This window comes from Calliopsis andreniformis, chromosome 2 (assembly GCF_051401765.1).
Source record: "Calliopsis andreniformis isolate RMS-2024a chromosome 2, iyCalAndr_principal, whole genome shotgun sequence".
NCBI lineage: Eukaryota > Metazoa > Arthropoda > Insecta > Hymenoptera > Andrenidae > Calliopsis > Calliopsis andreniformis.
This window is the reverse complement of record NC_135063.1, coordinates 1,394,656-1,422,093: the sequence shown is the minus strand read 5'-3', so window position 1 is coordinate 1,422,093 and position 27,438 is coordinate 1,394,656. Positions and strand designations below refer to the sequence as shown.

The window sequence follows — 27,438 nt, the reverse complement described above, 5'->3', positions numbered from 1 at the left end:
CTCCTGGTCACTCCGCGGCGGTGGTGGTGGAGGAACCTCTCCCTCAGGTCGAAGGTTCGCGAAGATTGGGGAGGAAGAACAAGCCCCGGAATAACGCGGCTCGAACGGGCCCACGCGAGTGTTTTCCAGATGTTTTTATGGCGGTATTGTCCCGCGAGTCGGCGTCAACCCTCCGATAATTCGAACGGACGATGAGTTGGCGTAACGGTACCGACTGCGGGGCAATACAGCCTTCGATGGTTATAACTCGAAAGGAACACGCCGCTCGACGAAAGCACGAAATTGTTTTATGAATTGCCAGATGTGGAACTTTCGAACGGACGACTCAATAGACAATTGTCTAAATGAATCTCGGATTCTCACATCTGGCAACAATAAACAACGATTGCCTCGCCGAACGGAACAGCATAGGTATCTAACACTAGATTGCCTAAGCAAGTCATTTTGACTGCTTTTGAATTTCAATTAAGAAAATGATGATTTAAATAATGACACAGCTTCTTATAATTTTGTGACTTTTTCTACAACATATAAATGGGTTAATTAATCATTGTTGTTGCCCCCCCCCCCCCCCCCCCCCCCGTCCTTCACTTCCGGAATATATATGTGTTATACCTATATTGCCGAAAAGCAGTCATTTTGACTGCTTGGAAAAGACCAGTTCGATAACATACAAGTTCATGATAAATTGTCGATTTCGACATATTCTTGATAAGTTGCAGTTGTTCAATAACTAAAGTTATTGTTATTGTTATTGTTATTCGTACTTGTTATTCGAATCTTTATGCCAGGCCTGGCCACGCGCTTTGTTCCCTTTGAACGCGCTGTAACGTCATTCAGATGGGAAGGAGGATCTCTGAGTGTGAAATACATTTTTTTTATTGTTAATACTTATTAATAACTTGTTATATGACTGTAAGTGATATAAAATATATTAAAAATTACTGTTAAACAAATTTCTTTACGCATTAGTTATTTTTTCACAATGCAGTCATTTTGACTGCTTTCAGGCAATATAGGTATATACTAAGCTCCCGTCTTTCTAGTGCTAATTACCACTATTGAACGCGTACAAATAAATTGTTACGCTTAGCTACTCGTGTATTAGGTAATTCAATGTCCCTAAACGATCATGGCTATTCACAGGTACTTAACTGCTTAAATCAGCCAACTCTTGAACGTAGACGCCTGATACATAACCTAATGTTTACTCATGGGATATTAAACGGATCTGTGAATAGTCCTGACAATCTATCTTTATTCAATCTACAGGTATCCCGCTTTTCTTCAAGACATAATTATTTTCTCCAGCCAGAAACTCATCGTACACATTATCTACAATATAACTGCGTCAACAGGATCATCGTGAATGTAAACAAATACAGCGATAGCATAAACTTTTTTGTTCTCTTTACACCTCCAAGCGTAAACTACTCCCTATTATTACACAGTAATTAGTCAGTAAAGATATGAATTATTGTATACCAAAGGGTCTCTGTTCGTAAATAAATAAATACATTATCTACTATTAATATTGTTGCGGCGACGATCGACCCACCGTCGCTCAAGGAATACCACGAGGCATTTACACTTTGTACACTACTTTATTCACAGATATATACAATTTTAACGTCTGACACTTTCGCGTACATGTAATGCATTCACGGTCTAGACTGGCAGCTTGACAGCTGTCATCGCAATCAATCCCTTTCGATAATCGACCGTCTTCTTCTCGCGAGCCCCAGTTGGCTATGGCTGTGTATTGGTGCTCGCAACAATATCAATGCGGAAAATTGTTAGTTTACGAGATATTTAACCACAAATATCTCGTAAATCAACCAAATCGTATTAATACACTTATTTACATTTTCCAAATTGACACTGGCAATTTTTTCCAAAGAGTAAAGGGCAATCAGACAAAATCAACTAGAATGTTATTTCATGTATTTTATAGTTTAATATCTTTTTTGTAGTAAATAACGAACTGGATCCATTAGTGCATTAAAAGTATACAATTCTATTAAAAAAAAAAGTTGAACTTCATATGCCTTTTACACGACCAGCTAGAGAAAAACTAATTATATTATCTTATGGTGTGTCTACATTATTCGACTGTTCACGAGCAGAGCCTGCCTAAACCCACTTTTGAGCACTTGTCTTCCCATCAGCGAATATAGGCTCGAAGACCACGAGCACCGAAGACCACGAAGACCATAGGCATTCACCGGCTATGAATGCCCATTCGAGCTGTTCATGATACTTGCAAATATGAAGGCCCTCTGGAGATTCCCTAACTCCTGGGAGCCCCGCTTTTATTACTCGACACTTGGTGGGTCTTTCATAGATATTTTCTGTACTTTCATGGTACTGGTAGTTCGAAAAGGTCGTGTTTATTTATTTATCAATACGATAAACGATACTATCTCTCGGAGAGACCTATCTTGCAGTACCTACTGCTTTTAGGAATTGGTACAGCAACCCACTTGCAGAAGCCATTTCAGCCTATTAAATTCTTTCCAGAATTAGGTATGGCTGTAAAACAATATGTCTTTACATTAAATAGTTAAACCGTTCATACATGCAAACCTTTTACACTCCGTATAGCTCATTTGCGTTGCATAATTAATTGAAGATTGTCACTGCCATGGGAGAAGGGTCATACTCGTAGTATTGAAAGCTCAGAAGATGTCGACAGAGAAGTACGGGGATAAGAGGAGTACAAAAAGTACATATATGTTTGTGTTTAAAAAACTAACTTTCAATGATCCAAACTGCCAGCCGGCTGGGACAATACATTTTTGCTCGCAAGTCCTGTTGGTGATTTTAACTCGAAGTCAACGTCACGAATATGCACTTCTGAAACTTATGAATAGACTCAAAATACAAAATGAGGAAGATGATGCTAGGACAATCCCTCGATTCGTCACACTCTTGGTTTTTTTCCTTTTCTTCCTCACCATTTTACGTGAGAGGAAAATACGCGCTCTAGAGCTGGCCTAGGCAGGCTAGCGAGTGGCTGTGCTCGTGAGCAGGTGAATAATGTAGACTCATCATTATATCTCTTTTGAAACCATTTAAATTCTACCGGAAACATTTTTTATAGAGTAGGTAGTTAACAAGTAATTTTCATTTATACATTAAAATCGAATACCCAGTATATAATAAAATCTTAATAGAGATTAAAATATTTGTATCCTATAATAGACTTTAGCATTCAATAGAACTTTTATCATGAACCATTATTATTAGTCATAGCTATTGATATTCATAAAAAAAAAAAGTTTGAATTGTTAATAAATATATTTAAATATATGTATTTTTAAATTATCACTGATTATAAATACCAGCACAAAACAATAATATACTTTATAGCAAATCTTCTGAAACCATACAATTCGGGAAGTAATGCGAAAAATTTGCTTTAGAAATTGTAATTGATGAAGATAAATCGTTAAAGACTTCACTAAAAATATCGTCCAATAAACCTAAAAAGAAATAGATTTAAATTGAAGAATATATAGAAAAAAATGATTAAACGTCCTTCATGCATTGTTTCAACGATTCCAAATCCACCTTGAAATTCTCCTTCAAGACGCGCGTGTAACCCTCGACGAAGAGCTGACTAAGCTAATCGCTAACACGAAGCTCGATAATCAAAAAAGAAAGCGAATGCGTCTCGCTCGAAGGAAGAGCTGCGGGGTTCGAGTGGCTGATTCGTTGGAGGACAAAAAGAAGCCGCACCGAAATCAATTTAGCAAGGGAGCACGTCTACGAGGAAATCCGGGTTCTAAGATCCATAGAACGCGAGCATAAAGAGACTTGTCGCGAGAGAAACGTAAAGGATGCTTCTGCACGAAGAGGCTGAAAGCCCTCAGCATCCTGTATCCGCTTGGGAAGGAAGTACTAGAGGCAGGAATGCTTCCTCCTTTCTTCTCAAGAATTAACGCAAATTCGTATCGAGATGTTCCACTAAAACGCGCTGCTCTTTTCAACGACTCCCCTTCAATCTCACAGTTTTTCTGCTGCCCTGCTCCCGAATAGACTAAATCAGTCACTTTTAATTATTAACGAAAATCTCGTTAACATACATAACTATCAGTCAAATTAAAAAATCTATTTTAGTAGATAGTATGTAGAAACAAGTTATTAGATTTAAGGTTGACTTTTTATGTTGCTGCTATTTCTTAAGAGAATACTCAGAAGTATCCTTCTAGAAATCAGTTTCTGCATATTAAATGACAATTTGAATACTTTTTACAATTATAGATTAGGAATAATAGGTATGTAAAAGAAATCTTTCACATTCATAATTGTTTTTGCCATCTATTTAGAACCTATATCGCATTTGTACAAGAAAATTGTCAGAAGTCGAAAACATATCAGTCTTAAGAAAAGTCAAAAGAAAATTTCTATTTGCATAATTATTTAATTACTGCACTATAAACCATGATATTAGTTAAAATTTACTAAAATATCTACTGATTAAAACTATAAATATTGATAAATTTTTATAGTTTTATAGTGTACCTACCCATTAAAAGATACTTTGTACAATTGAATGAAGATTGAAAATTCTTCATTTGTGACAATTTTCCTGTGAAAGTATGATACGCTTACGTGAGTGAAGTTGATTATATTTTTTAGTCTTTTAAATTGATTGTAGAACAGGGGACAGTTGGCTAGGATTTGATGGCTTGTCCTGGACCAAATAGATTTAATATTTTCGTTTAAGCATATAATATACAGTGTATTGTATAATACACAATAGCTTAATCAGAGATTTGAGACTTTCATAGCTTGTATAGTAAATTTTTAATTTCTTCTTTTAACAACAAGCACATAACGGAAATTTAATTATCCGATAAGGTTCATCAAGCGACGTTTAATGCTTATCATGTTTGTAAATAAGTGGAGCTTCAAACTCGGTTTTCTCAGAAACTAAGTCTGCAATAAAAAAGTTGCATCCTATATTTCTTTCTTATTTTTTCATAATGTATCTTCTCGCGCCAGCTTGTAGGTACATATTATTTAGCTACACTCTATAATACTAACAAGATATAAATAAACTAATTCTAGTTTCAAATTTTTGTATAGCAATACTTTGTCAATTTTAATTTAACCCAGATAACCTTAAATACTGAAAGAACTTGTTTAGCATCGAATATTCAATGGCTTTTATATGAAAGTGTGGGATGCATTCTTGTTACAGAAATGGATTGGAAGTGGAACGAGTTAAATCGAAAGACGGCAAGAATATGCAAAGCCTATGTATGGCTCAACATTATCAAATGTTCCGAATTTATCGACGGCCAGGTATAAACGTGGATGAGCAAGTCATTCTCGATAGAGCTTCGTCAGGCGATCACATAATCGTTGCTCACCATAACCAGGTATCGTAAAATTTCTTTCATTAATAAGTTATTATTATATTTCGTATATGTTACAATTATTTAGTTTAAACAAATTGTACCTTTATACAATTTTACTTACTTAGATATATCTTTGTTAAGACAAAAGTGAGCTACCAATTTATGATCAAAAACAGAATCTGTTGCTGTAAGATCGACACATTGATACATTAGTAGCCGAAAATTTGGAATCGCCCTTTAAATACGGAAAACGAAGGTCGCCTTGTTAAACACGTAACTTCTCTAATAACAAAACGATTGTACGAATTTTTTCGTACGTACTGATATAAAGAAATTGCAAATACTATTCAAAATACTAACTTCAAGTAGAAAATAGTTTGCAATGCTGTTTAGCTTTAATAAGACCAAGCGCTCATTGAGACGCAGACGCAGCATAGAGCAGCGTAGATTGTATGTTTGCACTATGCTAGCTTTTGTTCTACTTATTCGCATTTTCTTTCTTTACATCAAATTGCGTCACCTGTGCTGTCTGCGTGTCAATGTGCAGTCTGCCCAAGTGTTAGCAAGTGATTTCAAACTCTTGTAGTCCTGCAGTGTAGCTTGTAATATATGTATATTGATAATGAGCTAACAACTGATTTTTTTTGCCAAGTAAAGAACTAAATAAGAGTAAGAAAATGATTCTAAAGAATCATACGATTAGTTACAAGCTTACAGAGAAAAAGTGTATTAAACCTGTATTATGTTATTACGCGATTATTCATTTATAGCAAATAAAAATACATAGTTTTGCTTTAAACATTGACATAAAAGCAACTGCTTTTCTTGTAGTTTTACAGCGTGCCAGTTAGGGCATCTGACCGAGGTCGTATCACCGAATCTGAGCTAGTCCAGCAAATTTTAACGATTATGGAAACTAAAGCTGATCCTAGAACTCCGCCTGTCGGCATTTTAACAACTGCCAAGAGACCAGCTTGGGCAAAAGCCAGAGAAGAATTGCTCAAAAGTATGTCCGACTACTTGTTTTCAGCAACACCATTCACTGTAATATTTATACTTAAACTGACACTAATTTGCATATAATTCAATTCAATTTTTTCAACTTTTCAATTTGCAAACTTGTATTGTGTTCGTTTGATTTTATAATTGAGAATGTATAGTTTGGAATCCTTTTCCAATTAAACATAAAAGCTATAACAGAGGATATGAAATTATAAAGAGAATAAGAGATTGAAAAATAATAAATTAACAAGGTGCTAGTTAGACGTTACATTGAACAATAGGACACCTCTTCTATGAATAAAATGTGAAGACAAGAATATATGTCATTATAAAACTATTATATAGAAGCTTTGACTTAGAACCTTCAAAACATTGATGAAATTGAAGTAGAAAAATGTGAATGTAATGTTCTATAGTTAAATGCTTAGAAATATACCTATACTAAATAGAAAACAACACTAATCATAATGAAAGAAATCGTACTAAGGCCCGATGCACGAACGATATTTTGACGCACCATTTCGTTGTGCTCATTTGTCTGTATTCGTTGTTTGTAATTGGGAAACAAAGAAAAACTTATGATCGCAACAAAATCATGCATGCATTGGCCTCTAATGAAAGCTGAAAACTGATACTGTTGAAAACAAACAAAATCCACATTTTTTATTTCATTCTAATTATATCATCCCCTATGGAACACACAATCCAAAAACTTGCACCACCGATTCCATTAAATAGAATTTTATTGTTTCATTTGCTTATTTTCTACGTTTCGAAGAAAAAAGTGGCCAATTTGTATTCATTGTTGTACTTCACGCAGCTGAAAGTGTGACTCATGCCATTTAACAGGCAGCTGCAGTAATCTCGTTTCGAGTTTTCCAGCAACCCTTGCCACCACCTACCCTCCACTTCCGCCTACCTTCATAATTAACCGGCTGTTCTACGCTCACCAATATTCGCAATATTCCCATTAGCCCCCTAACCCAAGCTTACTCAACGAGAACCTGCGACCTACGTCTGCAAATCGAATGAACGTCGTATAACAAGCTAATGACTATCGGTGGACCTGCTCGCTTATGCGGCAAACCAGCAGTTATCTTGAAAATGCATTATCTTGAGAAACCTATTAATGCTTGAAAATCAAAACGAATAAGTATATGTAATATTAGCATATCTCACACAATAGTGTCAAAACATTTTGTATTAATCATTTTTACGAAGGTAGAAGTTGAAGGCGCTTATACGTTGAAACATCACTCACTGATTTTGACAAAACCTCACTCCAGAATTAAATACCAAAAATTGATACGTGGCGTTCTCCATTGACGATTATTCGTGTCAACGTGATGGAAATTAATTCAATATTAATATCTCAAAGGCTAGCAGAAACGATTCGTATTTTTAGCTAATGATTCATCTGTTCCAAAAAGTTCGTAGAAATTCCCATTCATTTGAATAATTTAACATATTCATGTTAATGTTGGAAATAAAATATTGCTCCATTTCCCTGAAATTTCCATTAATATATATATAATATATATATAATAGATTGAACATAAAATATAAAAATACTTATCGACGTTTCAAAATCTTGTAATCTTCCTCGAAATCAATGAATGAAAATGTAAGATAGCTCCTCGTAAGTATTAAAAAATATTCATAGAATTCTCTGTAAAATTTTGTAACGCAGAAAAGAGTCGTTACTATATATGTAGATTAAAATTAACATTAAATAGGGCGATTTTCAGGTCGTATCATTTTATCATAAAAGATGGTCAAAAAATAACAATCTTAATCATTATCGTTTATATAAATAACCTGGTTTTTAAACTGACATTTAACTATGTGTTGACTCGACACATGCACACGTTCTTAGAACTTCAAGAACTTAGTATCCCAAAAAGATAAAGATATGGAAATTTTGCAGACGAGCAGAATCGGCACAATCTGGAGTTATTGGAAAGGTGCCTTTGCGTGGTTTGCATCGACGATGACATACTGCCAACGACTTTCAATAATCCCTTGAAGAAAGAGGACCGATGGATTGGAGATCGAGATTACGCAAACGTGCTTCATCATACTCTCCACGGTGGCGGTTCTAGGCATTTAGGTGCAAATCGATGGTTCGATAAAACTTTCCACGCTATTCTTGGCAAGGTATGCATCTACGCACATATGTATATCCCTGAAGATTTGAGACATCGATTGAACTTTTATAGTAACAACTTCTATTCAATGATCGAAGCACTATTTCTGTTTGCTATACTCGTTTTTATCCAGTGTTTCTAAAGCTTCATGGTAAATTTGAAGCTATTAATCAATAATATTACAGTATATATGCAACGATACATACGATACGTAAGAAAATAATCAATACTTACTGCTTTTGAGAAACATGTACGTCTCTATATTGCACTGTATTACAAGTTTTTATCGTAGAAATAAATGATATTGAAACTTACAAGGTAACAATCGCTTAAAAAGATGTGCAATTAAAAAAGATTATAGCCTAACCCTATCACAGATAAATGTGAATGGCTTTCTGTTTGCATCATATTTTTATTCTAACAGCAATATATGTACGTGTTATATGGCCGGTTAAAAGGTATTTTACATCTTCTGATTACTATCTCTTAATTCTTACCAGTAAATCATACCTACAGTTAATAACATCTAAAGGTGTTGTTGGAAATCTGTGAACTCAATAAAATACACACGTGTAGATTCTTTTAATTTTACAAATAAAATTTTCGAAACAGGAATAACAATAAAACTTAGAATGAAACTGACTAGTATATCCTATCAAAGAAAATGCTGTGAGTACAATGCTCTTGAAAGTACTTCCTTAACTGTTATACAGGGTGTTTTAGGACTGATGATATAAGCGGAAAAGAAATAATTCTGTCTGAAATAATAAGTCGAAAATATAGAATAAATTTTTTTATATCATGCTTCGTGTTTGAGAAAATTGACTTTGAATTTTAATTGAAGATGAGTGTACCGAAGTACAAATTTAGATTTTGAAGGGGCATTTTCGTGAATGATTCCCTTATGCCACATACCCTTCAAGCGCCTAAAAATGTACACCTGTAACTAACTTTAATTCAAATTCAATTTTCTCAAAAACAAGATACGATATCAAAACCTTTTATTCTGTATTTTCGATTCCTTTTTTCATGTAGAATTACTGGCTTCTTACTTGTACTATCAGTTCTGGAACAGCCTATATATAGATACACAGCTTACGATAGAATTATGACTAACAATAAGCTTAGGTTATGTCTATTAAGGAGAAGATGATTAGAACCCTGTGACTACATAAGTAAACTTGGTATTTTACGAAATTATACCTTTAAGTGAAAGCAGGAATAGCTTACTACAAGGAAGTATAGTTAATAAGTATTGTATCAGAACATTCAAAAAGTATCCACGAATAAGAATCAAAAATCAAACTAGTGATGTTGTCTAAACGCTACTCGCAAGTAAAATGATCTTCCTACGCTCTAATTCGTTTAGCGAATACATAAAAGCAATAAATGTCGCGCTATATTGCTAATATTATCGTCAGTTACTATCGCTATGAAGTAACGCGTAAGAAACTTGCGAAGTTTCGATTGCGTTTGATAATGAATCGTGAGCTCAAGTCATCGTGAAATTTTCTGATTACCTGTCTTTTACTTGTCAAAGGATGGCATGTGGGGATTGACTTACGAGCATTCAGCCGGAGAAGCACCAGCAATTTTCAAAGCATTTGAAGAATTAACAGAAAAGGTCGACGCGATGCCACCACCCGACGAAAATACAGTACCATCTCATTTGCCTGCGCCAGAGAAACTTGAGTGGCACTTGTCCGAGCAAAGTCTCAATTATATCAGAGATGCTATGACTTCTTTCGACGCGTGAGTATCTCTAAACGATTTTGCAACTCTTATTTTGTGACTTTATACAGCTGTCTCTAACACTGACTCTTTCCCTGTTTAACTAATCATTTAGGCTGGTGGAGGACTTGGATCTCTGTATTCTGTGGTTCCAAGATTATACGAAAGAATTTGTAAAATCTTGTAAAATTAGCCCTGATGTGTACATACAACTAGCGTTGCAATTTACACACTTTAGGTGAGTGTCGAGTTTGTGTTTATAGCAAAAATAGATACATTTGTAGTAATCATAAAATTAATTTCATTATAACTCATTGTCAGGACTGAATTTATACTTTTGAGAGCCCTAGGAGCAATATCATTATAAGGTCTCAACAATAAATCTATTCCAGTTAATCAAATTCATACGCATTTTTTTTAATGTTATTGAAAATAACTAGATATTAAGATATATATTTGCATTTAAAAAAGTTTATCTAAAAATAGTAAATCAATTCAAATAAATTAAAAAAGAGTAATGACTGAATTTGCCCAGGTAAAATAAACACATCTGTCGTATCAAGACGCTGAGACAAAGAAATATATTTTATTTTTAAAAAATTTCCTACACTAGGCTGTTTGTAAGGAGTAAAAATTTAAAGTGTAACCGTATATAAAATTAATTCCAGCTTGCACCTAATGCGTTTTCTAGTAAATGCGATTCTGGTGATCGTAATGTAATTATTGGAATAATTGGGTACAATGTACAGTAAAGAATGTGATATGACATAAATATAATTTGTAATATATTAGAAGTAAAATATTTTCAATTTTCATTAAATTGTGCAAAATATCATCTAATCCATTTATAATTTTAGACAATAGATGTCTAAATAAATTTTAGGTAATGCAATCATTAATTAATTATACAAACAGGAATAATCTTTTCATTATTCTTAAGAATGTTATGCTTTCAAGTTGCGACAGTTTTCCCATAAGAGCAATGCAATGTGCATACATTCGAAATTCGTCAAGTTAGACCTTTGTAGAATTAGAATTAAAATACCTATTCAAAATACTATACTCCTTTAAAATCGTTATAACAAATAAGAATGTTAGAATTTCGCCCTTAACAGATATTAAATATCATTCGTGTCTCACAAGATGTCTCGTAGAATGCCTTAAGCGGGCTCTATACGATGAAACTTGCCTCGAGGCATATCTCACGACAAGTAATGGAACCAGACTACTTCGAATCGTTTTGACTCTTATTGATTCTTCGAGAAAACAAAGAAATTTGAAATAATTCCAAGTGGTATCAAACCCACCGCTTGTCGCAAGGCATACCTCGCTTTATAGGAACTCTTTAGAGACAATACTTTCCACAGGACTTCTCGTAACACATGAATAGTATATGCTTCACGAAAAAAGCTCTTTAAGGTTAATACTCAAATGATATCCCTGGCAGCAAACTGTGATTCCCTTTAACAATGTTGCTACATTTTGCACAGATTGCATGGAAACTTAGTTGCAACTTACGAGAGTGCAGGCATTCGAAGATTTGCGCTTGGAAGGGTAGACTGCATCAGGGCGGCCAGTCCAGAAGCTCTCGCATGGGCGAAGGCCATGTGCCAAGGAGATCCTGAAAGTCAAACAACGAATCAGCAAAACAGCGCCCCAGACGAAGGCACCAAAAGAGTTCAGTTCACCATTTACAGTGTAACTGAAACTTGGCTGTATTTCATAGAGATTGTCATTTCTAGTCACAGTTTGAACATTTGATAAACGAGATACATATAGCAGAATCTTTCCCTGTGTTGTGACATACAATCACTTTCCACGTTAAAAGTACTCCCAAATATTTATCAATACCTATGTTTTGTTACGTTTCTTTACTTACAACTTGAATTTAATGTTGTAATACACAGGGTAAAATAAATATAGATTTCGATATTTTAGAGCGTGGTCGGGAATCCAAATTGGAACATAAAATGTCCTATGACGTAGTGCCTGATCTGTCTTCGTTTTCCAATAATAATGCCTTAAAGTTAATATAACTATATGCTAAAATAATAACCAGAGAATTCTGCAGTTTTATTCATGTATTAAAGATCAAAAATAAAGCAAAAAAGGTCTTAATAGATTTTGTTGCGTGTCTTACAGTTTAACTTTTATACGGCCTTCAAAATCTGAGATGCTCGTAGGAAATAGGTTGAAAATTTTTAAAGTTTTATAAAAGTTAAACCGTAAGAGATACAATAAAATGTATTCAGACTTTTTTACTCTATTTTTCCACTTCTATACATTTGTAAAATTGTAGAATCCTCTGATTGTTAATTTAGCATCTAGATATGTTAATTTTAAGGTACTGTTATTGCAAAACGAAGACATTATCAGATAAATCAGACATTATGTCACAGGATATTTTATGCTCGAATTTGGATCCCCTAAAAATTACTAATTGTTAAGAAAACGTCTAAAATTTGCATGAAATATGTCTGACACGGCCAGGCCAGACACGGTGAAGTTATTAAAACAAGTCCTGAAACTGCTAATACTATACAATTACTGTTTACTGTTAAACTGTTAACACTGTATAATTACAGAAAAGTTAGAAACTCCAATAGCATAACAAAGTTATAATATGCATTCCAAATCAAAGGATATGAAAATTAAATTCAATGGACTGTAACACTACAGCTGAATAACTGAAATCACGAATATGCTTGTGAACAATTATCATGTTTATCTGAAAAGTAATGGAACAAACATAATAATACGCACGCCGTGGGAAAGGATTTAGAATACACAAAATAGGCGGTGCACATTAAACGAATTAAAAGATACTTATTCTTACAATTAGTAAAGAATAGTTAAAAATAAACGTCTTTAAAGTGACAATTCTCAGTTTAGTAATTCAAACACTCAATTACAAAAATTCAAACACTCATTTCAATTTGTTAAAGATGGTCTTCAGCTGTCGCGTTTTCAGAAAACTTTCTTTTTTTTCTCACATTCGGTAAACAATCGATATCCGAGCAATGACATCGGCTATATCGTTTTTAATGCTGTGGAACAATACGTACCTTAGTACGTAACTTAGGTCGTTATTGACTCAAAATAACGTAAATATTTCAATTGAGCAACAAAAATTTCTAACGTTAAAAATCGATAGTGTCGCCAATTTTTACTATCCTTTACCAATTTTTGTTAGACGGTTTGCAATCACCTTTGAGAATGTTTCTATGTAGATATCTCGATTTTAGTTAAAATGTTGCTGATGTCTTTCTTACTCCGATCGCTTCAATTTGTGGAATATCCCTACCCAATAACTTTCAAATATTGGAACATATTGCAAATTATTTTTTTCAAATATTATCATTGTATTTTTCTTTCAATTCTTTTAAATCTTTATTTACAATTTAGTTCAATGAAATTTATGTCTAGAGAGTAAGAAAATGGCGACACTAATTTTGGGCAATGATGAAGTATGTACATATTCTTGCTCAATTCGTGCTTTACATTTCAGATTGTTATCCAAATAATATTTCACTATGGTTTGAATTCTCATTTTTAATATACTTAAAAAAAAATAACTTTCAGCATGCTTAAAAGAAATCTTTCTATAAAGAAAACGTTCCACAAAATATTAAATCATCTTTAAATTAAATTAATGCAAAATTAGTTTTCCAAACTGTCTTAAAGCTACTTTATATAATATATACATACATGTAATAATAAATATAATATACAACAAAATATTTCTCTTCTTCGTCATGGACAAAATAACACTGTAATTTTGGGTAGTGGATACTGTCCCCCCTGTATGTTCTTTTTTTAACGTCCTGTGCAGTATCTTCTGACGCATCGTCAGGATGGCTTATTACGTTGTTATACTATGTAGAAAGTTTAATCGATTATCCCGCACTACACCCTGTGTGTACCGTGGCCGTAAAAGTAACAAAAATAAAGAGAATAGGTACAAATACGCATACGGATCCCCAGAGCTAAGAGGGCTACACGTCGGAAAAACAAAGAAATGATGGGCGAAGAAAAACCCTCGAAAAAGAGCAATCAATTAGAGCAGGTCGTGTTCGTTTCTTCTTTCTCGTTCAAGTAGGTACGTATTTGTGCGCGACCCTCGAGTGGCCTCAGGCGTGTATCGTGGGGATTTTCCGTTTGCTTTCTATCCACGGTCTACCCTCGTTTGGAAAGAACCGCGGCAACCGAGCTGTTGTTTCTCGTTTATCACAATGTTATTCCAGCCGTTCCTTTCTCCACAATTACCCCCATGTTCATTGAAAATGCACGATAATGAAATTGACTCTCTCATTGTATGTATAGTTTCCTGTCTTCATTGACTTTATCGTAATTTCTATGGTTCCAATAGTTTGAACGAAATAATATGAGAGTGAACAAAAATATCATAGTTGCAAGAATATTTGAGTACTGGTATAATTGAACTTTAATGCTGTGCATTTACAATTAACGTACAACGAACAAAGAAAGCATTTTATGTTACGCACGGTTATTTATAGATAATGAAAATGCAAGAACTTTTCATTTATTTACGAAAATATTTGACCATCTTATAAACACACGATAAAAAATTAATATAATTTTTAACAGAAATTCGTTATTTGGATGCCCGTTTAGTCAATAGTGGGTTTTAAGAAATTTATGGTCTATTCTGTTTTGTTTCCTCTGTTAGACGATTTTATTATTGTATTATATGATGTTGTAAGTCATATATTTTTACAGTACTATATGTAAATAGTAAATACCTAAAAAATGAAAAATATGTTGATTTATTATTTGAGTACTAGATAATAAACTGACGAAAAATATATTTTGATTTTGCAAAAATATTCAAATACATTACAGATTTATATTTTATATTTACAAACCTAAGACTACTCCTACGAAAATAATTAATACTGTAGAATTGGTAACAGAAATAATAAAGAGTAAAGAGAAATGATAAAATCGTCTAAATAGAGGAATAAAAAACAGTGTCGATCGTTTACAAAATCTAATTGTAAACATACCAAACTACTTAAAACATGTTATTGAAGAAAAAATATATCAAACGATATGATACATTCCTATAAAAAATTATTAGTTTATTTATTTATCATAGGTTTATAAAATTTATGAAGTTATTCAATAATAATGTTATAAATTAAAAATTTTTGTATTTTTGTTATCCATAAGTAACGCTGTGTAACACGAACTAATACTTATGCAAATGGCTGACTATTTTTGTAACTAACTGTACATATTTAAGTAAAGGAAGAAGAAGTGACAAAGGAATGTAAAAAGTATAATTTATGGAGATATAAAAAAATAATTCTCTTATTGTTAGTATAATGCATTAAAATTGAATTATTGTTAGTGAAAAGAAAAGCATATGATTTTAAATTTTTATAATTAATCATTGCAAGATAAACTGTTGTTCCATATCGACTGTCTTGCAACATATTTGTGTTGACCAATTATAAAGATACAGACTGTAAAATTAAGACTGTGATAGTACATTTATAACAGAACTTTAATTAACTGGATTAACATGAGATTGAAATCTGAAATGTCCCCTTACTGGTTAATTTGATTATATTCAGTAATTAATATTAAGTCACAATTTAAGACTAAATCAACGTTTTAGCCTATTCTCATTGTTATTTTAAATCTTTATTAAACAAAATGCGAATGTTTATTACCTCAATTAAATGAGATTATATTCTCTGTTAATTGTTTATTGACGATCTATACGTGTTTCGATTTACAAATTAAATATCAAAGATCTTTAATGTAAAAAACTTACAATATGTAGTTATTAAGTAATTTCAGAAATATAAATTTTGTAACCCCTCTTAATTTTACATTCTGTAGCATTGAATTGGTCTTCATTCTATTCCTCAAATAGGAATTAATTCTAAGAGTTCTTATCTTCTAAATTTTTTGCAATCTACTGTTAACTGTTTTCTCTAATAATCAACTCTTTTTCTATGTACATATATATTGAATTCTAGTATAACAGTAACAAATAGGAAAGTAAACAATTTAAACGATATTAAATGAAGGCCTTTAAGCGATGGCAATGCAAAAAATGCCGATCCAGTAAGATTAAGCTTAAAATTAATATTGTCTAGAGCTTAAGAGCTCAAAGAAGATTACATTTATTCTACAATTGTCACTTTCTTCACTTCTACTTAAGTTCGAATAGAGATATGCAAGCACGCAAGCATATACTTTCACATAACCTTACCCTCCATATATGAATAAACAATTACAAAATGCTAATTGAACACATATCAGAAAATTCTATACTGCTGGAAATATTTATTATAAATACTCACAGAATTTATATAGTGTGGACAATTATTATTCCAATTTTTGTTCCAAAATATAAATCTGCTTCTTTTGTCAATAACCAGCGTAATATCTACTTGATATATACTAACATTAGCTAACATATAAACGAAAACATACTAAATATTTCCTCCAACATGTCTTGAAATTCTAGGTCATACGTAATTGAAACGATCGGGATTTCTTCACTTTTCAGCAAGAGAGAATCAAGGAGCTGTTCGATTTAGCAGTCCAGAGGCAGACTAAAGAGATGAATGACAACATAACTGGACAAGGAATTGACAACCATTTAATGGGGCTTCACTATTGCGCGAAAGAAGCTGGAGAAGTAGTTCCGGATATCTTCACGGATGAGGCTTATAGGATCGTTCATCATTTTGCCCTCTCGACATCGCAGGTCAGTGGTCAAGATCATCAATTAACATCTGAAACTCTTATACCTTTCTAAACGATCTTAAACACTACGTTCGAATGTCATAAATTATGAATATACATACATATATGTATACGATGTTCCTAGTCTGCTATCATCGGCATCATCATCATCATCATCGTCATCATCATTTATTATTATATGAAACGTCAAAATAGTTGATTCCTAATTGCATATTACAATAAGGTCAGTTTACATATACAAGTGATGTGAAATGTACAATATTTTCTATACTTGAGCAAATTTAATTTTTTTATACTTGATTGTCGTTTTATTTTGATATGCAGAATTTTCTCTTAAATTTTCCTCTACTTGTAACTAAACATCCTGTATACAAATATTAGTAGTACCCATATTACGACAATTAACGAAAACATTCCTTTAATAAAATCTTTGGAACTTCATTCTTCTTTCGTTGAAGTGTATAAAATAGAGACTTTTTAGACATCCTTTACACAGGTATAAATGAATATTTTGATTACCTTATTTTCAACTTTATTTAAATATCTAATATCCCTAGAATTGTAATATTCGCAAATAAGACAATTGAGCTATTAAAATCATGCGTTCAAACGCTTTCTATCAACAAATGGAATATTCTATTAGTAGATTAAACTTTTAAAGTTGCAATTCTTATTATATCTGGAAGCAAAGATATCAATTGAAAATAGTGACGAGGGGAAAGTTGTCTGGAAAATGCCCATTTTGGGGTTCAAGGCGGCAACGAGGGTGGCAATTCACAGGTCGAATTTCAAGGGCGGAAGTACTATAATAGCCTCGATCCTTGAAACGGTGAACGAAAGAAGAAAAGAGTGTTGGCTGAAATTGTTAAAGGCGAAGCAGTTTTATAGGGTTCCCTCCATTGCAACAGCTTCAAAATTCAAGAATACTAAAAATGAGACATTCTACAATTTACCGCACATGATATTCATTACGAATGTTTATTGAAAATGTTTAACAATTGACACTGATACAATAAAATCGCAATATTCAAATGAATTTATAAATATTTTGAATGAAATATTACGAGTTTACCTAGTAGTTAAAAATTAAGAATATTTTCGATAAATCTGTAGTTTAGCGCAGCTTTTCTCAATTTTGACTCTCAATATTGCGCTGCAGTATTTTTTAAAAACACTATCTGTTCACTAAAACAAGATATTAATCAGGAAAGATGGTAAAAGTACTGTACTTGTTACTATTTTTTCTACTAACGACAAATTAAAGCGTGTTCTTTATTTTGTAACACTAAATATACATATCAGACTTCTTCAATTTAATTCATTTTAAGTACTTAAGGTTAAGGTACTTCAGAAGGTGTGAACTCATTGAAAAGGTACTGAAGCCACACTGATACAATATTCGAGCGCTTCCAATTGAAATCTTAAACAATAAAAATATACACGTTAGACTTAAGTACTGAAAGTAACGTTACAGCTACTGTAAGATACAAGTGTCGAGATTGTTTATACAAAATTTGAAGTATATCGATTACTGTTTACAGAAGTTATGAAAGATTCAGTGTAAGAATGTACTAAAACAGGGTCACGAAAGTAATCAAACGGCATTTGTTATACATACATATGTTAATACTTAGTTGTACCTCCTTTAGCTTCAATTACTGGTTTAACACGTTAACTGCCACTTTAACTTCATTAAAAATTCTATCACTTTGGCTGTGATTCCAACTTTAAAGAAAATTGTTTTTAATTCATTTTCATGATTATTTTAAAATGTTTTGTCTCTTTTACTAAGTGTCGCTGAAATTCTGTATATTACTATTATTCATGATTATGTAACTTACCGTTATTCACAATCATGTAAAAATTGTCACCCACATATGGGTGACATGGCAGTCAACATGTTAAAGCATTGCTATATTCTGTGTACTAGCTTTTTTATCACTTTAGATTCAATAGGAATCCAAACTTCTACAATTTTCTGTTTTACGTTTTGTTCGACGTTTTTCGAATTTATTGTCGTAATTTCTTAATCTCCTGCCGATTTTCGCCTACAATTATTCAATGGAGTTAATGTGGAGGTGTATGTAACATATGCGGTGTATTATACAATAACCATTCTTTTACAATTCCGGCCGTGTGCTTGGGATTATTGTCCTGCTGGAAATAAAAATTTTCCAATAACCTCAGTCTTGTCTCACTTTCTTTTAAATTGTTCTTTAGAATGTTGAAATATTTATATTTATCCAAAGTACCATCAATAAAAACAAGATTCCCAATGTTGTTTGCCGCCATACATCCACACGACATCATGGAACCACCACCGTGCTTTACAAATAAGACGTAAATTGTTAATCTTCATTTCTGAATTGAGTTTTCTCCAGACATAACGACATCCATCCGATCTAAATACATTAAATTTGCTCTCGTCAGAGAAAATAACATTGTCCTAAAAAGCATAATTTTTATTATCGTATTCTTTCGCAAATTTTAAACACTTAGACTGATTCTTCTTGTTAATAAATGGCTTCTTCCTTGAAATTCTACCATGAAAATTATTGTTTCGCAAAATTTTACGGCATAATTCAGAAAGAACATCCTTTTTAAAGTTATCAGCAGCTATCTGAGCGAGCTTCGTAGCCGAAATGTTTGGATCTTTTTCTTATTTCGCGTATAATAATGCACTCTTCTCTATTATTCAGCTTTTTTAGCCAGCCTGTATGATGCTTATTTGCTAACATTCCTTCGGTTTCTGATGTTTGTATAATATAATGCACTGTAGACACACATTTTCCTACAATTTCAGCAATTTCTCTTCAGACTTTCCCTCTTCGTGTATTTTTAATATTCATTCCCTTTCACATGCTGCGTTTCCGTTTTCTTATGAACTCATTATCACTATACAAACTAATATTACTTACAGAGAAGCAAAAAACTCACTATACGATGTCTTTACATCAACTGAACCCAGGAATGTTTATATTTTTTGCAATCTAATATTGTTTACTCACTTGATCTCTGCGCGTTCAAATACTTTCGTGACCCTGTTTCAGTACATCCTTTCACAACTTTCGCAAACATTACCTGATTTACTTCAAATTTTGTACAAACAATCTCAATACTTTTATCTTATAACAGTAGCTATAACATTCCTTTCAGAATTTAAGTTCATGTACATTTTTGTTGTTTAAGGTTTCAATAGCGAACGTTAGAATACTTTCTTAAGCCACTATAGGTATTAATGCTTCGAATATGCAAAATGGAATATAACACATACCTTCAGCAAATTACAATGACCGAAATTATATTTTCTAAATGTGATTTCGACTTACAAGAGAACATCCCGAAGTGTAAATGTCCGATTTTTATGAAACTTGATATGTTTGTAAATTAGCCAAAAATATTAAACACACATTTCTTTTATCTCCTGGTATCTATGTTAAAATGGTAAAAACCACCCCCCAAAGTTGGGATGGAAAACATATTTGGTTTAATATCTCGAAAACTATTGCGTCTAGCGAAATGATGTAAATGGAACAGTTGCATATTTTTCAACGACGAATCCACCTATACAAACAATTTTTCAAAATATCACTTTGTTTAAAAAATATATTAAAAATAGTATATTTTTATTGTTTTCCTTGAGAAAATGTTGATCGATCTTTTTATAAATTTGTATGTGAATACTATGAATCAAAATACAAAATATAGATAAAATAGAATGTTTAATTTTTACACTATACACAAAATGATAGTAAACTTAGTCAGAATACATTTGGTGTGAAATTGAGCTCTAAAACGAGTGATTTTATGAAAACCATATATCTTTATAATGCTTTCATCATTATATTACGATATGCATTGTTTATTGTCTTTATCTTCTTACATCATCTTCTATCTACTTTATCATACAAAATTACATTATCAATTCCTATGCATAAATGGCATACTAAAGAAAATCAGCCTATGTTACCAATAGAAACAAAAACTAACATTAACCATCTTACTCCGATCTCCCCTAATAACAATCCGATTTATGTTTTATTTAGGCTTATTTTCCTCGAGATACCTTTATCAATTCGTTGATAGTACTTTCGTAAAATAGTATGATGAAAATTAGAATATTCATTTTCGAATGACACATTGCATTTCTATACGCACCTTTATGATGTTGACGATCACATAACACATAGTGTTGGGAATAAACCAATAAATTTCAACTGATGAAATTTTAGTAAAATTGTCCAAATAAAACAATAAAACAACAAAAACACAAATATCTGTTTTCAGGTGACTACAAAGAACGACACGATTGTCGGGTACGGACCAGTGGTACCAGATGGCTATGGTTGCGCCTACAACATCAGAAACAACGGCTTCATATTCTCTGTATCCGCTTTTCATAGCGATGGCAGAACAAACGCAATGCGATTCGCGCAAACGCTTGAGCAAAGCTTGCGAGACATGGCATCAATGTTGAAGAACGCTGTCCAGCGATAAACGAACAACAAACTGAACACCAAATACTCGCTTTAAACGAAAGTATAAACATAGAGGTAAGAATTATAAAGATGTTATCAAACGAAGATCGAAAAACTGCTCGATCTTATTCGTGAAAGTATTTATCATAATACGAATAGTAAATGTTTAAAAAAATTGTTTGCATTAGACATAGTCAACACTGACTATAATTCAAATGCGCTAAGTTATTAGGCGTTGCTGGTTTGCTATTCTCTCTGGTCAAAAAGGGATGAAAACCACATATCGAAGCGTACATCTTATCGAGAACCTTCTGAATCATTCGGAACAGGCTATTTTAGACAAATGAGTCGTATGAAAAAAGGACCTAACTTGACTCCTTTGACTCTAACAGATTATTGCAATATGATAGTCTACAGAACTCTTTTGCTATCCACACAAGGTTAAGTGTACAGAGTTAATAATGTTTGAGACTTAAATAGTTCAATTTATATCTGTATTATGAGCTTCTGTTTTATTACATTCTTATAGGTGAAGAAATAAGTTCTTTCAATCCACACTTTTCCTGCTAAATATACAAAATCTATTTTCTAAATTTTGATTGGAGCATAAGCATTTTTTGGAAAGTATGACTTATATCATTCCAGCTTGAAATCTGTTATTCACGAAAAATGATGTTTTTCCCTTTGAGATATTATAAATTATATTAATTTTAATATCTTTTCAAGATTCGTAATTTTGCTTAGTTACATTTCTAAAATAATTGAGTACATATATATACCTTCTAGTTGAGCACACTGCAACAAGAGTCTGTAATCTAACATCCTGCAAAAATAGGTAAAAAATGACAGGATAGGAAGGATGTTTCTCTCGTTAAGTAACGATATTACATATCACCACGTAAGAATAGTTTATTTTCATTAAAAGTAGTCGAAAGCTTTCCTAGTACGGTCAATTTGTTAACGACGGGGCAAACGTAAATCGACGATAGATTCGTCACGTTCGCGAGTAGATTGTTGTTTCGATGGTTTTTGAGAAAATCATCGGTTTATTCATATTTATAATGAAGTTGCTCCCTATGCACATATGGGCACAGATTGTCTTAGGTAAGGTTTGCCACTTTGGGTGAAAAGTTTCTTCTCACCGCTCAGCCAGCTTTGGTGTTTCTTAGATAAAGTATCATGAAACATTATCAATTATTTCACATACATTTTAACAGATCTCAACAATACTATCCTTACGAAGAATCTCGATAATCATGTTGAAATTAAAGACGATATTGTTTTTTACGAAAAGTAATGCAAAATTTTTTATTGCATTGTTATAATCAAGAGATAAGATACGCATATAAAGATAACATAAATCAGGGAAAAAATTTTATGTAATTTAAGAATGAATTTATCGTAAATTGTATATATAATTCTATATGGTTTTCTCCAAACGACACGTATAGTTACGTATTTCTGATATTATAAATTAATTAAAAATTTACATGATATAATTACGATACGAATTCTTTTTCTAACAATGCGTATTAGTTAAAATTTGAGTGTAGAATTATGGTCAAACCTCTGATGTAAAGAATTGACAAAATATGAATATATTTATTCATTTATTCACATTAATGCCCGGGACATTATAAATAATGATTATTTCTTTTGTTACTCTTTCGCATAAGTAATACTATACGTACAAATAATACATCAGTTGAAAGATGGCATTGCTTCTCAAATATTGCATTTTAACCAATGAATGCAGGCCGAAACTCCTATTCTTATTATAGCTGCCATTTTATTACGATTAACGAGATTCCATCACTAGATCCAATAAATTCGCATTAAAATCATCGATAACAGATAACATGACACTTAAGCTGGATGAACACGAAACAGTTTTCTCCCTATGGGGAAAACTTTCTACTTTAAGAAGTTCCCCCTCAAACGCAGCGTTTCATTCGACCATACTGTACTTACGTTAACTCGTAAGCCTAAAAAACTAAACGAAGCTTCTTTATTAATATCTCTATCGTTCCTAGCAAACACTCGATATATGTACAAGAAACTGTGTGACGGTCACACTATCCTTAAAGTTAAAGTGGATACTAGGATCTTGTTATTCCTTTGTAATAAACGCACGTGCAAACATTCGTCTGGTAATCGGCGACCGAATTCGATTAACAAAGACGAAAATGTTTAAGCGTTAGTCGCTGCATGTAGTAGGCAATATAAATCGATCATCAGATCGTGAAATGCTAGTCCTGTTAACAAAAATTCTCGAACGTTATCGTCCGAGCGCTGGAAGTTCCTTTCCTTTGAAGGCCAGGAATTGGGAATGCACGAGCGTTGAAAATACGGACATTATATAATGGACACTGAATTTAACGAATGTCGTATCGTGACGTGGCTGCAATCGCACAAGCATTTATTTTGTTATCTATGGTCGTTGCACACACAAAATTTGACGAACATTGCTTGTGTATCTTGTTCTCTGAAACAATTTAGGCTGCGAACTGCGAAGACATTACTGTCACGTCACGTGAACTCACGTTACATACTATACGAAATCCATAGTGTAAACCAATGTTTTTCCCTTGTTTTAAATCTATTTTGCTATAATATGAAACAAATTTGCTATAATATGCAACGTGATTTTACGTGACGTAACAGTAATGTGTTCGCACCTTAACGCTACGATGGATATATTTTATTAATAAAGACAAAGATAAACTGTTTTACAGTCGAAAGAGACTATGCAGTAGTCGCGGATACACGATACACAGTAACGTTTTAGGTTCTGAATGATGAAAGAGTGTACGAGGCAGCGTAGTCCAGGGTTTTTATACAGGATGTTCGACAACAAGTGTCAGAAATTCTAAAGGGTGATCTTACATGACAAAATAAAACAAAAAGCGAGAATGACAAAATTGCGTTTAAGGATTCGTTTCAGAGTTATCAATTCTTGATGAAACGTCTAAAGTTCGTGTCTGACTTGGCACTTACTCTACTGACCTGGCTAGCGCAAATCGACAGTAGAAGTCACATCTGTCCGAAGTCAGACACATTTCACACGAATTTTAAACATTTTCATAACTAATAACTCTGAAACTAAGCGTTAAACGCAAGTTTGTCATTCTTGATTTTCATTTTATTTTAACATCTAGAATTACTCTTTAAAATTTCTGGAACCTATTATGAAACGCTCTGTATGTTGATGGCGATGACGTATGCATTCTGAAATTTTAGCGGGAATCGGAAGGGCTCAGATTCTCATGGACCGATCTAGAAGGTAGTTGCCTAAATACGATAAAAGTAGAATGTAATTAACACTCTAAATGTGGTATCGGGCCTTAAAGGCAATGTGCAGGCGATGGGCCGTGTAAACTTGGAAAGATGATAAAGCCAGCTGCTTTACAACGTTGCAGCGTACAGGGTAATACCCGTATTTTCAATGCTCGTGTGACCTAGCCGAAAGTGAACAATAATTTTGTTGTTTTGTTGGTTAAAACAGTTGAATAGCTGCACTTAGCAATTCAAACGTTGTTAATAATTATTATTAGTTGTAATGCGTCGTCAAGCTGTTCGTGATCTGACGGGTTTTTAAATCTCGTCACTTTAAATATTCTAGTCAAATGGTACGTTTATGTATATGTAACGGAAGTTAGTTAGTGGTATTTAAAAGGACATTTTAGAGGCCGTCTATGTCGGGACATTAGGCCGAAGATTTAACAGAATGTTGTAAACTATCATAGATTTCATATAATTTAGCGTAAGTTGTTACCTTAACGGCATCTTTTGATACGTTGTAAAACTACGAAGTTTCGGTTTGTTTTTAGCTTCACAAGCGTAAATTTAATTGTTGATCGCTTCTAGACGAGGTGCATATTTTACTACCTGCATGTAAAAAAATCCCCCAGAATCGTATTCTGTCTCATCATGATTGTTATGATCACCTTAAATTTGAACAAAGTTTTATGAATGTAATTATTACAATTAGCATCAAATTTATAGGTTTATGTGCAATTTTGTTATCTTTACTCTATACACTATGAACTGTCTCATCTAACTCGAGTATCAATATCTCTATAACGTTTGATAATGCGAAAAGATGTTAAAGGATAAACTTTTTCCCTTCGAAAAGGTGAAAATCGTTATGAAAATAATCCTTTTTGAATTCATCTTTTCCGAGATTTCAAAATCATCATGATTTCTTCTGAATGAAATTTTACATTTTTATTATCATATGTTAACTCCCATATGGTTTTGAATACAAAAACCTAAAAACTTTGTAAGGTGCAACTATTAATTAAATAAAACAATTATGACATAAACAACGGCAAAAATCTTAAAAATACATTTTCAATTACCTACAGGTTTTCTAAAATTGTGGTTTATCCCAAATCTCGCGTCACACCAAACAAGCCACGCACTGTAAATAATAAAACTGTAACATTCAACTTAAAAGAATAATGGTGGTGACCTTGAAATCTCAAAAATATAACCTTGAAAACAATTATTTCTTCATTAGAATATTTACTATTTAAAAGAAATAATTTGTAGATATCTTTTCGTATCATCAAAATACAAAGAAGTATTGGAAGAACTCAAGTTACATTGGGCACCCTATTATGTATATTTATTCTTTATAAGTATGTATATATGTATCTCGTTCAAAGTTTATTTATAACGAGTATAATGTAAAATTTAATGTTCCAATTTAAGATATATATTTTATCTATTATTATCTATTATCTATTATTAAGATATATTTTTAGATAATCGTCACAAAAATGATAGGATCAATTAAATAGTAGAAAATACGTGAAATTATGACGAAACCATCATCCCACTTTGTTTAGAATTTATTGTAATATCTAATTAAATATTTGTTTTTAAGTTTAAAGGTCACTTGAAATTAATCTTTTTTTGTTTTATAGAACACTGTATGTTTATTTAATGACTGCAAAAGCCAAAATGGTTATCCTGAAATACTTAATTTGGGATTCGAAGTTGAGGAGCCGAAATTGTTCAAACTTATTTTTTCTGCAAATTCCTAATTGCGGACATCAAATCCGCTATAATTTATTTATACATTTTAACACCCTTGAACATAAAAGCACTTTTGTTAAAAAAACAATGCAAATAATATCACACTTCCTACGTAACACTTTTTACGAAAGGAGGCAATAAAACGTCTCACGTTTCATGTATTTTTCACTATTTCGAAATAATTTTATGCGATATTTACTTACAGACATATAGGCATATTGTATTAGCACATTGCGGTCGTATCAGGTCAAAAACTTATGTTTACTGAACTAAAAACAGAAGTAATCATAAGTACCATTCAAGTTCCACGAGAAGTCCCATGGAAAGTATTACCCTTAAGCCATTCCGTGAGATATCTTGTAAGATACGAAGTATACATTCTTATATTCAGTATTTGACGAGCAATTACTGTCGCACGAAAAAATTTGTTCATTTTTCATTTAATTGCTTAAAATATCTTTTAATATACAGCTTTACCATCATTTAGACTTTTAAACAAGAGATATCTAAGTAAGTTGTACTTAACATATTGTATTTCATAACGCAGTAATTAAGTGCACAAATGGAAATTTTCATTTTACTATTCTCATTTTATATTCATGGTTTGTAGTAATCTCGCAGGGATCTGATAGGTTTGTGCGAGTATAGCGACCTAGAGAAATGTTCACTGTCATTTAAGAAAATGCTCTCCGTTTGCCGAATGATCGTATAGCATAAAAATATTAACGGATATTCTCACGAACAGAACATCGAATATAGAATGTGTGGTTAGTTAATGTTTAAAGTTTTAAAGCGATTTATAAGAATTTTCTGAAACAGGGTGTTTGGTATCTGGTGATACAACCGGATAGTATGTAGGTAATTTCACATGTAAAACTAAGTCAAAAAAAAGATATAACATTGTTTTGTTTTCCAAAAAAT

The 27,438-nt window shown here is 32.5% G+C and overlaps 1 protein-coding gene across 1 annotated transcript in view; it reads left to right on the top strand.

Moving 5' to 3' along the window:
- Positions 1-22,811, top strand: part of Chat (Choline acetyltransferase) — a 137,183-nt gene extending 114,372 nt beyond the window's left edge. Inside the window, exons 4-11 of the mRNA XM_076387686.1 lie at positions 5,210-5,390; positions 6,201-6,375; positions 8,299-8,528; positions 10,059-10,270; positions 10,365-10,487; positions 11,740-11,926; positions 16,797-16,997; positions 21,284-22,811. Coding sequence (XP_076243801.1) covers positions 5,210-5,390; positions 6,201-6,375; positions 8,299-8,528; positions 10,059-10,270; positions 10,365-10,487; positions 11,740-11,926; positions 16,797-16,997; positions 21,284-21,493 — 1,519 coding nt within the window. The 3' untranslated portion in view covers positions 21,494-22,811. The remainder of the gene's footprint in view (positions 1-5,209; positions 5,391-6,200; positions 6,376-8,298; positions 8,529-10,058; positions 10,271-10,364; positions 10,488-11,739; positions 11,927-16,796; positions 16,998-21,283) is intronic.
- Positions 22,812-27,438: the final 4,627 nt, after the last annotated feature.